This window comes from Microtus oregoni, unplaced genomic scaffold, assembly GCF_018167655.1.
Source record: "Microtus oregoni isolate MIOR12 unplaced genomic scaffold, Mior012 000067F_000, whole genome shotgun sequence".
Lineage (NCBI taxonomy): Eukaryota > Metazoa > Chordata > Mammalia > Rodentia > Cricetidae > Microtus > Microtus oregoni.
This window is the reverse complement of record NW_024543953.1, coordinates 1,861,921-1,875,106: the sequence shown is the minus strand read 5'-3', so window position 1 is coordinate 1,875,106 and position 13,186 is coordinate 1,861,921. Positions and strand designations below refer to the sequence as shown.

General features: G+C 40.6%; 1 protein-coding gene across 1 annotated transcript in view; it reads right to left on the bottom strand.

Moving 5' to 3' along the window:
* Positions 1 to 13,186, bottom strand: part of LOC121440230 (AF4/FMR2 family member 2-like) — a 496,090-nt gene that overhangs the window by 38,282 nt on the left and 444,622 nt on the right. Inside the window, exons 9-10 of the mRNA XM_041640968.1 lie at positions 6,065 to 6,212; positions 2,948 to 3,961 (exon numbers count right to left, since the gene is read on the bottom strand). Coding sequence (XP_041496902.1) covers positions 2,948 to 3,961; positions 6,065 to 6,212 — 1,162 coding nt within the window. The remainder of the gene's footprint in view (positions 1 to 2,947; positions 3,962 to 6,064; positions 6,213 to 13,186) is intronic.

Here is a 13,186-nt window from a genome sequence, read left to right as displayed (position 1 = left end):
CCCTGCTTCCTTACCACTTTGCTGTCTTCTTGTGTCCCTGTCACCTGGGAAGTTGGCCCCCTCTGTCCAAGTCTTCTACAACGTTTACCCCTTTCAGAAATTGACTGTCTCCTAGTGATGCCCAGTGTCCTGCCCCTCCTCCACCTCCTAGTCACTCCTCTATCCAGGCTTTCGGTACCATCCATTCTACTCATACTTTTCTGCCCACTCTCCTAGAGTTCTTTGACTTAGAGTGTCAGAAATGTTCGGTCTCAAAGTATTTTTGTACATTCCGGGACACTAGCCTCTTAATCTGCTCCTCTCTACAGCTGGTTTTAGTATACTATTTGCTGGCTTCAAAGTACTTACAACCTCAAATTTGAAACTAGACACCTGGTGTTCCCAGTAACACAACTTCTTGTCTCCTAACAACCCTGCCTCCTATGATTCCCTGTTCCTCAGGACTCATCTGAGCCCCTATTCCTCTGGTCCTCAACACTGCCCTGTCCCTGAGCACTCCCCATCCCTGAGCACTCTCCTGTCCCTGAGCACTGCCCTGTCCCTGAGCACTCCCCATCCCTGAGCACTCTCCTGTCCCTGAGCACTGCCCTGTCCCTGAGCACTCCACATCCCTGAGCTCTGTCATGTATGTGAGCACTCTCCGTCCCTGAGCACTCCCCATCCTTGAAAACTCCCCATCCCTGAGTACTCCCCTGTCCCTGAGCACTGCCCAGTACCTGAGCACTTCCCATCCCTGAGCACTCCCTGTCCTGAGCTCTCCCCTGTTCATGAGCACTGCCATGTTCCTGAGCCATCCAACCCTGGGCACTCCCAATCCCTGAGAACTCCCCATCCCTGAGCAATCCCTGTCCCTGAGAACTCCCTGTCTCTGAGCCACTCCAACTCTGAGCACTCCCTATCCCTGACACTCCCCGCCTTTTAGCAATCCCCATCCCTGAGCAATCCCCATCCCTGAGCATTCCCTGTCCCTGAGCATTCCCTAGCCCTGAACACTGTTCTGTCCTTGAGCACTTTCTGTCCTTGAGCACTCCCTGTCCTTGAGCACTCTCTGTCACTGAGCACTCCCCAGTCCCTGACACTCCCCATGCCTGAGCACTCCCCTGTCCTTGAGTACTGTCCTGTTCCTGAGCACTTCCCATCCCTGAGCACTCCCCATCACTAAGAACTCCCCATCCCTGAGCATTCCCCAACCCTGAGCACTGTTCTCTTCCTGAGGACTTCTTGTCCCTGAGTACTTTCCATCCCTGAGTACTCCCCATCCCTGAGCACTCCCTGTCCCTGAGCACTGTCCTGTCTCTGAGCATTCCCTGTCCCTGAGCACTCTCCATCCCTGAGCACTTCCATGTCCCTGAGCACTGTCCTGTACCTGAGCACTTCCTGTCCCTGAGCACTCCTTGTCCCTGACCATTCCCAAACCCTTAGCACTGTCCTGTCCCTGAGTTCTCCCCGTCCCTGAGCACTCCCCATCCTTGAGCACTCCCCAGTCCCTGAGTACTCCCCATCCTTGATCACTGCCCATCCCTGAGCACTCCCTGTCCCTGAGCACTCCCCAATCCTGAACACTGTCCTCTCCCTGAGCACTGTCTTCGAGTGCCTTGTTTAAAAAGTTGCTATTGTCTACAGGTCTTCTCTTAACAAAATGAGCAATGACCAAGCTCAAGACATCCTCCTTGAGAGAAACAGAGGGAAAATAGAAAGGATTAGGAGGTGTACTTCTATCTACTATGGTGCTTACTATTAGCAAAATAGCACCACAAGAGGACTTGATTCTGAAAACTTAACCCAAAATACAGAGGTAAACAAGAAAGAGTTTATTAGCCATAAACTCATATCTAGACATATTGTAATTGGTAAAAGTGACTTTGTATTTCCTCTTCTGGTGACCCTATTTAGGCCTAGAATTGAAACCAAAGGATGTTTAGGTGAGATTTTCACAGAGCAATCCTTCAAACAGGTCAGTAATCCTAGAAGGCTATCTAAAGCCTTCCTGTGCCAGATGCCAGGATGCCCCAACATAGCTGACTCATTAGTGCATTAATATGTTTCCAGAGAAATGAACAAGTGGAGAAGATGCACTTGGCCATTGTAGGCAGATGGGCCCCCTGCTGATGCTGGCATGGGGAACTGTAACACATAATATAGGAGCTACTTGCATTGGGAGCAACTTAAGGAGCTGACTTCTGGGACTGGCTACCTTGGGGAAGATGCTTCTTTGTAATCTCATTTCTTATATGTCATTATTTCTCATATTCCTTAACAGCTATCTTTGCCAATGGCTCCCATAACACCTTGATCATCCCTAACACTGTTGTCATATGCCAAGCATAAAATTTCTTAGAAAATGTCATTTCCTTTACCAAAACTTGTGGTCCCCTGCCATTGGTCTCCTTAAAAACAAGACTACAGATAAAGTTAGACTCTTCTCACAGCCACCTGGCAGACTCTGTGGAGATATTTTGTTTGTGATATAACAAATAAAGCTTGCCTGAGAAAGAGTACAGAGCTAAGCCAGTAGAAGCCAGACAGTGGTGGCACACAGCTTTAATCCTAGCACTCAAAAGGCTGAGGCACATAGAGGAATCTCTTTGAGTTCAAGGCCAGCCTGGACTACAAGAGATCATCCAGTCTAAAAGGGAAACAGAGCCAGGCAGTGGCTCACACCTTTAATCCCAGATTAGGGAGGCGGACACAGGAAAGGGATATGGCTGGGCAGAGAGAGGCCTATAAGGCAGGAGAAGACAAGAGCTCAGAACATTTATTCTGAGGATTCCTGGAGACAGGATCTTGCCCACTTTAGTCTGGGGATTCATAGAAGTAAAAGGTCTCTCTAAGAGGCTGGCTGCACTGCTTGTCCGATCTTTCAGCATTTACCCCAATATCTAACACCAGGTTTCAAATTTTAAGACCACTTAGAATTCGCACAACAAGCCTCCACTGGGCAACTCACCTTGTGCTTACGCTTGCCCTTAGCGACTGGCTTTTCCACAGCGGTGGCAGCAGTTTGACGCTTGGGTTTTGAGGCAGTCTCCTTGTGCTCTGTCTTGGCAGGTGTTGCTGGGACTGTGTTTTGGCCAGGTACTCTCGAAAGTAAGTCAAGGTCAATCTTCACCCAGAGATTTTTCGGATTTTCGTGTTCCCGTAGTGGGGACAAAAGCTCAGTTTGCATGGCAGGAGGAGGTGAAAAAGCTGTCTCCTCATTGCTGGTGGATAAGCTGCTGCTGCTGCTGCTGCTACTGGTGGTCAAGGTGCTAAGGGTCAGTCTGGCACTGGACAGATCCTTGGATTTGGAAGTGTGATTTCCGGGGGCAACGCAAGGAGGCAGTACTTTGATCTGCAGGGTCTCTTCCTGGTCTGTGTTGGAGTCAGATGTAGATGAATCTGTTTCAATGAATTCCCGGGACTTTGGTACGATCTTTCCGGGCCCTCTATACTTCTTCTTCTCAGTGGCCAAAGAGGCATGGGGTCTTGGTTCTTTCCTAGGGACTGGTTTATGGGCGGTGACTTTGTTGCGGCTTCGCGGTGGGTCAGAAAGCTCTCCACTTTCTTTTTCTTTGGGAGTGCTGCTGGTAATATTTGGTTTGGGCCAGGTAAACTCCTCAAAGCTGGTGTTTTTCTCAACCTTTTTGGGCTGTTTCTTCCCAATTGTCCTTTGAGAAACTGTGTCAACTGATGTTGACAACTTATGCTTCAAAGCCTTTGTTTCTGGGGTTTTCTGAGTGGGCCTAGGTCGAGCCTTCTCCCTAATGAGGCCAAGGAGAGGCCTTTCTTTGGGTCCAGCCACAGTTTGGCTGGGGTTTGGTTTTACTTTGACCTGGACTTCCACTGGCTGTATTATTGGAGGAGGCAGAGAAATGGTCTCTATGGGTGTCTCATTTTGGCCACAAATAAATGACTTGTTCTGGGATGTGACTTTGTTCAGCCATTTGTCTAGCTGCCATTTGTTGGTGGAGGGTGGCTCAGGCTGCAGATTGAGAAACAGTAACAAATATGAATTTTGCATCTGTGAATACTTTAGGGGGACTTTCTGTGTAGTGACTATTTGCTTATAAAATGTCGGATGATGTGGGCTAGGAATGTAGCTAGCAGAATAATTGCCTAGCATGCATGAAATCCTGGGGTTCATTCTTAGAACCATATAAACCAGGTGTGGCTCTGGAGGAGGAGCAAATCTTCAAGGATATTTTGGAGTATATATCAATTTTGGGCTTGTGGCTATTTTTTGAGACCTTGTAAACAAAAACAAATAGATGACTTTGAATATTAAATGACAATCCACATGTACACACACACACACATCATCATCATCATCATCATCACATCATCATCATCATTGAGAAACATACTTTCAGAGAAGATTGAAAGAGTGATGTGGTTTCTACTTGCATCTGACTAGATAAAAGTCATCCAGCTACAAATCAACCAAAGTCTGTTTTTTTTTTTAACATCAGTTTCTATTGTCCTTTTGAAAATATTCTCTACTCTAGCTACAAAGTAGTTCTTCTCAAGGAGATGCTTAAGACTGTAGCCCAGGATTCCTGAGAGAGAACTCTGTTCCCAAAGTCTTTTGCTAAGAATCATTGATCAACCTATTACCAGGAGACAGAGGTCATGGTGTCTAATCCTGAAAAGAAATCTAAGTGTTTTTCAAGCATGTTCAGAAGGAAAAACTTTCCATCTTCAGAAATTCTAGGATCTACTACACAATGCTGTCATTCATTGAAAACAACACTGTCTTTGTGTTTTTACTGTAGGATTAAAAAAATTGACTCCCTCAAACCACCACACTTTCCTAAATACATGAGCAACAATCAATTTATGGAGTTGTGTATGTGTAGACATTAGCATTCACTATTAAGCAATAGAAATGGCATATTCAATTCAGGCTCTTGATATTCAACTCTGAATTCTACCAGTTTAAATAAAAAGCCATAATTTTTATTAGAATATCTCTTCTTCTGAAAGCCACCGATCATGTGGCACCAGTAAATAGAGGATGGCAGAATTAAAAAGAATTAAGTAGCTGTGATCCCAGCCTATAGAAGATAATAGCAGGTAAGTATGAAGGGAACTGTATGAGCTGCTATTCTTAGTAGTGTAGCTCCAGGGCTAAAACTAACTCTGGCAGCTTACTGATCTGGGTTTCAGTCCCAGCTTTACTATTGTATAACTATGAGAGCTTGGGGGTAGTTTTGGTTTAACTTCTCATAAACATACATTGTCACCTATGAAATGGACTATAGTAAGAGAGAATACAGTATCGGGTTGTTAGCAAGAGGAAATGAGAAAATGTAAGTCAAGTGTCGAACACAGCATTTGCTATTTTTAACAGCAATAAAAAGACTACTGCCTCCTCTTTTTGGTTATTAAAAAAGAAATGTATAAAGATCCAGGAGATGAATTTCCTTGTTGTACCATATGCAGACTCGGGAAGCCAAAGCACTTATCCTCACCTCATAGAGGATGGGAAGGGAAAAACCTAATTCTTCTGTTTTAAAGTTAATTGTTCTGGTGTTCTGTGGTGCTAGGGTACACATTTCATGACTTATTATCAGGCATATGGTGTGAATTGAAATAAGGAGCATCTGACTACTTGAGCGCTGTTTTACCTTTATGTAAAGACATATTTTTCAAGTCTTCCTCATTTAGGATCCATTTATCACTTTAATGAATTAAAAATAGAGTTAAGGGTAGGAATCTTCAGACCCTGAAGTGGGTCATAACTGGCTTTGTTTCTTCACTTAAAAAATTCATTGTAAGCTTCATCATTAATGTACTGGTTCTTTTTTGTAGGATGAAGCTGGAGGCTCAGACTAGCTAAGTGACTCTCACAGAAAATCAGACATACAGCAAGCAATCTGTACAACACAAATTGAAGCACACAGAATGAATCTATATATGTTAGGACATATACAGATATGTGCTTTAGAGAAATAATCTCATCACAGCTCTAGCTACGTTTCTGAAGTAACTACTGTACTCCAGTACTTAGACTGGTGATATATGTGGCATGCTGCCTGAGGCTCAGCACATAGATGGATGTTGGTGCCTTGACAACTTCACTCACCTCTGGAGTGGCCACTCGAGGAGCATCATTGGACTCACTGTCAGTAGTGCTGCTTTCAGTATCTGAGTCTGACTCTGAACTGCTCTCTGACTCACTGGAGCTGCCAGATCCCACCACAGGTGGAGGCTGTGGTGTGGCCAAGAGTGGGCTGAAAGAAAAATGACATCATTTATTGCCTCATCTGGTTTCAGACTAGAAAGAAACAGTCCCATTCAACATAAAGACTTATTAGTGTGTGAGCTGAAGGCAGAGTAGAACACAGGATCCCCATCCAACAGAGACAAAATATAGGGCACCAGGAGCCCAGTGGCAGGGCCAACATCAAAGGCTTGATTGGAACGGCAGCACTTTGACCCAGCACAGTTTCTTTTCTCCCAGGAAAGCCTCCCCACCATCACATTCCACACGGAAACTTTCAGCGGAGATTTCATACCTTATGGATACAGACTAGAACCCGAGACTTAGATGTTTCCATTTCCCATTTATTTCAGTTAATATTCCATTTTTATTGTTATCTTACTGCCATTCCTAAATTCTTGGAGTATTGTAGACAAGTTCTGTCATTCAGTCCCAAATAAACACACAGAGGCTTATATTAATTATAAACTATTCTCCTATTGTTCAAGCTTATTACTAATTACCACTTTCAACTTAAACTAACCCATAATTCTTATCTATGTTTAAACATGTGGCATGATACCTTTCCTTAATAAGGCATTCTCCTCTTGCTTCTTCTGTGTCTGACAGGAGACTGTCTCAGCCTTTCCTCTTTCCAGCATTTTCCTAGTCTGATTGGTCCACCAATACTTCCTGCCTGGCTACTGGTTAATCAGTGTTTTATTAAGCCAATATGAGTGATAATTCATTACAGTGTACAAGAACATTATCCAACAGCAGAGTATAGTCCAGTGTAGTCATATTTCTAAGAACTGGTAACTTCAGTTTTCCTTTTAGTGGAGGAAATTAAGGCCCAGGGTCAAGGAGGGACTTGATTAGACCTCATGGTGGAGACTAGCATCTGGCACTACGGTACCCTAGCTCCTTTAAAGGAGCTAGGCTCAGTCCATATTATTCCAAGGGTCTGTTGGATACAGGAGTAAAGAAATGAGAAAATGTACTTCTTTGTGTTCTTCACTCTCATTTTTGTAAATGCTTTGAAACTTTTATCAAGGATGTAAGACAACTATCTCCAATGATTGATTTTTAAATGTATAAAGCTGATCAAACAAATTATTTGAAGAGTTACACCATCTGCTACTCTGCCCTTGTTGGGAATCAGCTCTTCATTACCAATCATTGACTCTCTGTGCACTACACTGAATCAACAGTCTTAGAGCATTCTGGACCACAACAGGGATTTTCCGTCTCTTTGCCTCTTGTTTCTTTGGATTGAGTTCTGCTCTTCTTTCTATTATGAACTGTACAGAAAAAATCCATAAAAACAAAAAAACAACAACTACAAAAACAAAAACAAACAAACTTTGAGGAGGGTTTTCATCTTTGTGAATCTTTTCAACCCTGGCTTCCTTAGGAGATCAATTGGGGTAGCGCATTTTGCTTGTGATACTATGTCTGGTCCCCCCTTTTGCTTGTCACCCTACCCCTGTGCTTCTCAGTTCACACACTACTGCAATTTTCTTGGCTTTCTCACCTATCATTCTTCAAATCTGAAGTAAAAAGTTCAAATAAGCGGCCATGCCCTAACCTTGGGGGCCACCTAATTCTCTGGCTCATCTTCAAATCTAAGATAGACATTTCAAGAATTCTCGTGTGCAGGACTCTAGAAGCATAGACCTTTATTCCTTGCCTGAAGCTATAGTGGTTTATGCCCCATCCCACATCCTCAGCAGAGCTCTTCTCCAACACTGTGGCTCTCATCACTGGGATGAAGATTTCCTTCCCTGCTGCTAGGGAAGAAATGAGATCCTTTTATGGCAGCATTCAACACAGAGAACCCTTTTCACCACTTATAACTTCAATCCCTAATGTGTGGTCCTTTAATCTCCTAGGTTTTCTTTCATAGAACAAAGGCTCATCTTAAATTGCTAGCTGCCAAGTAAATGCTATCCACACGCACTTTCTCTGTCAAATACACCAAGAGATTAGACGAAAGCACAAGAAATAGAGGACTATATCTGTATATATATATATGTGTATATGTTTCTCTTACAAGGAAAGGGAGGAAGCCTGTATTTGGTGCTTGTATTTCTCTACAGTTCTTTGCAGAACTCCTTTTAAGTGCCAGTGATAACTCCATACTTATGCAAAGTACACTTTAAATTGAATCAATTGTTTTTATCTTTAGTTACTAAAGACTAAGAGAATATATCTAAGTGAGACTAATCCAGAGATTAAGCAAATTTGGCCTCAATTTCCCTCAAGCAAACTTTCAATTATAATTTAACACATCTGAAATGCTGAGAATACCGGGTGGTGAATTGAGGGATTAAAAATCCAATTTGGATCGAAGATTATTATTTACCAGTAAAAGGCTGTTTCCTAATGTTCATTTGTGCATGCATTTATTTGTGGCTTCTTCTAAGAAGTTAGTCATCCTGCTATTATCAACTTAAAACAGGCTCTGGGTTTATTTTGGGATATTTCTGGATAGAGTTCCTATTTACTAGATTATTTTTTTAAATTTCTGTAAGAAAACAAAGTGACCACTTAGTTTATGCCCTCAAGACAAAAGCACTAGCATGATACACATAAAGCACAGATATTTTACTTAGCAGATTCAATTTATTCCTCTAAACTAACTCAGAATGAAAGCTTCACAGGATTAATAGGAAACTGTGGGAACATGTGTGTTTAATGTAAGTGTTCTTTATGCAAAGTCATTCTGATGGACAAATGCATATGGTAAATACAAATCAAAAGCCTTAATGAAACAATAACAGTAACTTTTGCAGTATACTTTACATTAGTTTAGGTCAGGGGTGGCATCACATGAATGTGTCTCAAACTTAAAGAAAAGTTCTAGAGATTTCTAGTTTCAGACACATAATTAAGAGATCACAGACATGCATAAAAACCACTGCACCCAGTCTGCTAAGTAATGGAAGCAATATAAGTAAGTCTAAGCTTCACTTTCTATGATGATGGCTGGGACTGTTCCCAGGAACAAAATGAAGCAAAAACGGAAATACTTGTCTTGACATACAAGTTTTCAAAAGCAGAACAAATATCAACATTAAAATAATTGGTTCAGGCCCTTATTCTTGTCTTGTATCCACTGTGGAACTTTTAAGTTGGCAAAGCATCACTGTATTTCACTTTTAGTTATTTGCCTAAAGCTGTTAGCTGGTCAGCTAAATTCCCACTTCTACTACATTCATTTTCATATGTCATTTATTTTTAAAATGTATACTAAAGTGACTTCGAATGAATTCAACCAATGCAATACTTAATTCATCATAGGAGAGGAAGGATTAATGCATAATTTATATATCTTCACTCACCAAGTCTACATTAAAATTATTTCCCACACACCATTTACTCTTATATTTAAATAAACTACATTTCTAAGAAATGCTAGTGGTTTCAATGTGTGATATTAAGATCATTATCATTTACTATATGAAACTAATGTCTCCACACTCTGTACTCTATGACTTAAACTCTACTGGAATATAACTTCTCAAAGGACACACATGTTCAAAGTCAACAGTTGAGTCTTTTCATAGATAAGCTTTGCTACTGTATTCATCAGTGACTCAGCCTTACTGAATGAAGCAAAGCCTCATTTTAATTCCAAGTTCATTCATTTTGAATTTTGCAAATGCAGCCCAGACTAGAAGGATAATTCAAGGCACAGAGGAGGGATCAGAGCATGTCACTGGGAGTGAAATTTCAGGGGGAATTAAAATGACTTCTTTTGACAGAGTTGTCTCTGGTCTAAGGATCTTGAGGAGGCTGGGAGAAACTAGGGACTTTAGAGATGATCTGCCCACTGCACGTTATATTCTAGATATTAATACACTTATGAATGTATTGAATAAATATTTCCAGAAACACCTGGGATTGAGTCCTGACGCTATAATTAATGGGTAGATGCAAGAAAAGCAAAGAGGCTGGAAACAATATAGAAGAAACTAGGACTATTTGATGGAAGGAGACGTGGGGGAAGATAGGTGGGTGGATTATAAAATTAATGACAGTATTTAAGCAAACTGAAGGTCTATCCTCTGGGAAAGGGAGTTACATGCAGAGTACCCTCCAATATAATATAAATCTAATAATCTAGACATTTACTCAGGAATAGTTCCCTTAAAATTTTTAACAATTTTTTTTCCAAATGTTGAAGGGAAATACTACCTGCAAGTCAGTGACCAGGTAGCAAAATGACCGTGAAGACTGTGATAGTAAGATTGCAAGTACGGGTTTGTAGTAGAGTTGGATGGTGTTTAAGATATCTTCTCACTCAAAGGTTATAATCCTTTGACAACTAAATTGTATAGGAGATTTTAAGGGAGGGTATGTACTAGTTATAGGAGAAAGTAGGAGAAAGCATTGATTCTGTTCAATCTGCTTAAGGCAGGTCTAAGATGAGCTGCTCTCAATAGCACTTTATCACTCACATAGCTCTTGTTAAACTCTAGGCTACTAAAACATGTATTCCTGAAAGGCTATTTTATGACTTAAGCTTTTCATTAATTCAAATTAACAGTTTTCAGAAAGCTGAACATTTGCCAAACATTCTTTGAGTCTGCTCCTAATTTAACTGCAAGTTCCTTTCCTTAGGAGTAAAGAAAATGTATGGATTAGGCAGTTTACTTGTTCAAATATGTTTACATCAGAAAAAAATTCTGCATTCTTGAATAGGTAATAAATTTGTAATGACAAACAGAAATGGAAAATTTTGACAAGAAAGTCTTTGAGATACTGAAATTGGCAACACATACCACAAGATCCAGCACTTGCCAATGACATGTAACATCAGATATGTTTCAGAATAGATGCGCATTAGATCTTTCTTTTAGTTGAGACTTATGCAAATTTTGACATGGTAGTTTCATAATTTTAAAAGGACTGCATGCTTGTCTACATAATTTAGAGTAATTTTATATTTGTGTTCATGATTAAATTGTGAAGAGATCTCTACCTGATCTTTCCTCTATTCCCCTCAAATGTTACTTTATAAATTCTTTTTATAAATTTTAGTTTATAAAACTAAAGGAACATATTTGCTTCACCACGCTACATCATTCTGAACCCTGGACCTTTTCCAGCCAAATGTGTGAGAAGAAACCACTTTCTGTCACTATTAAGAAGTTTGAATCTTCCTGTGTTTCTTCCAGGATCCTTGTAATCCATTGGTCCAGTGGAAAATCTGTCAAAAACTGAAAACAATATAGACGCTAAGCAGAAGTATACTGTATGACAGAGATAAAAGGCAGAGCAAGAGAAAATGGGATAACCCTTAGCACCCTTAAAGGCAAAATACCTTATCTGCTAATATCATGAGCAATAAAATATTGAGTATTTTTTGAAAATGCTCTGATACTATTGGTGAGCACTCAATTACTGTCCACTTGTGACCTGTGTCATATTCTGATACAGCTTCAATGATACAAAATATGTATGTACACAATATTTGCCTTGCTAGCTTGTCCCTGTGTATGAAATGATGTGTGATTCACTCCTATGTATTCATTCATTTTCATGAACCACTTATTGTACGCTACACTTTTAAAAGCTATGAAGACTGAAGAGGCCTGTGGTTGGCAGAATAATAACTGACTCCCAATGACATTCAACATAGAAGTTTCACTTTTCTTAATCTGCAAATTAGCAATAACACATTACACAGATTTTTAATGAAGACAATATGGTCACTCAGGTTATATAATTACTTTAACCAGTATATCTCAAACTTTATTGTACATGGGAATCACCTAGAGAGCTTGTTAGTATGCCAGTTCTATTGAAGGAAGCCTGGGGCAGGGTCTGATTTCTCTATTTTTAATGCAATCCCAATGATATCCATACTGCTGGTGGACTCCACTGAGAGTAGCAAGACTAAAGTCTACAAAGGGATAATCAAGAAATGAGCCGATAGAAAAAAAAGAAAATAATAAGCTACACATTTGGAATTAAAGACTAAAACATAATTTGATATCAAATCTGCATTTCCCATAATAATTTTCTCCACTTTCTTTCTTTTTTTTTCAAAATGTGGGCTTCTCTCTGTTATTTTTAAATTATATATGGTAAAACTTACACTTTTGTGTGTGGATGCATACATGCATGTGGATGTGTGAGACCAATGTGTGCACGTGTGGAGGCTTGAGATCGACACTGGGTGGCTTCCATTGCTCTCAACCTTATTTTTGAAGACAGGGTCTCTCACTGAACCTGAAGCTGATTTATTTAGCTAGACTGATTAGCCTGGGTAGGAGGTTTTAGGGATCTCTCTATTGTCCCCTCTCCAACCCCTGCATGGTTCCCTAAGCACTGGGGTTGCAGGTATATACTGTGTGCCATAGTAGCCAGCTTTTTAATGTAGGTGCTATTGATCCAAACTCAGGTTCTTCTGCTTGTATACCAAGTACTTTATTTGCCAAACCATCTTTCTAGCCTCTCTTTATTTTCCTACATCCCCCTTTAAGCTTTCTTTAAGTAATCATTGTGGAAGAGTTATATTAGACACCTGATAAGCAGGGAGTTTAGTTTAAAACTTTCTTGATGCCTTTATCTACACCAATAATTAATTACCCCAGTGCATGATTCTTCCATTTGACATTCCCTAAGGATTGCTAATAAGGTTCAGAAATGAGATGCTTGTGTCTCAACAAAAATTTGGGTAAAAACCAGACTGTATTGATGACTATTTCTAGGAACCAGGCTTAATCCACAATGGAAGTGCTAGTTATGGGTACAACTTTCTGAGCATGTACTCTGTACCAGGAATTGGGTTAGTCAAATTTTCCCTCCATCACTTCTTTTAATGTGTATGCCAGCACTTAGATATTATCCCTCTTCCATTTACAGCTATGAAAACTGATGCTCGGCACACAGCAATGACAGGATGAATACCACTTTAAATGCTTTAGAAACTGAACATTCAGTTTCAAAGAAAAAGAAAACAAAGACAGTGAATTCTGCCTCACCATGGTACCT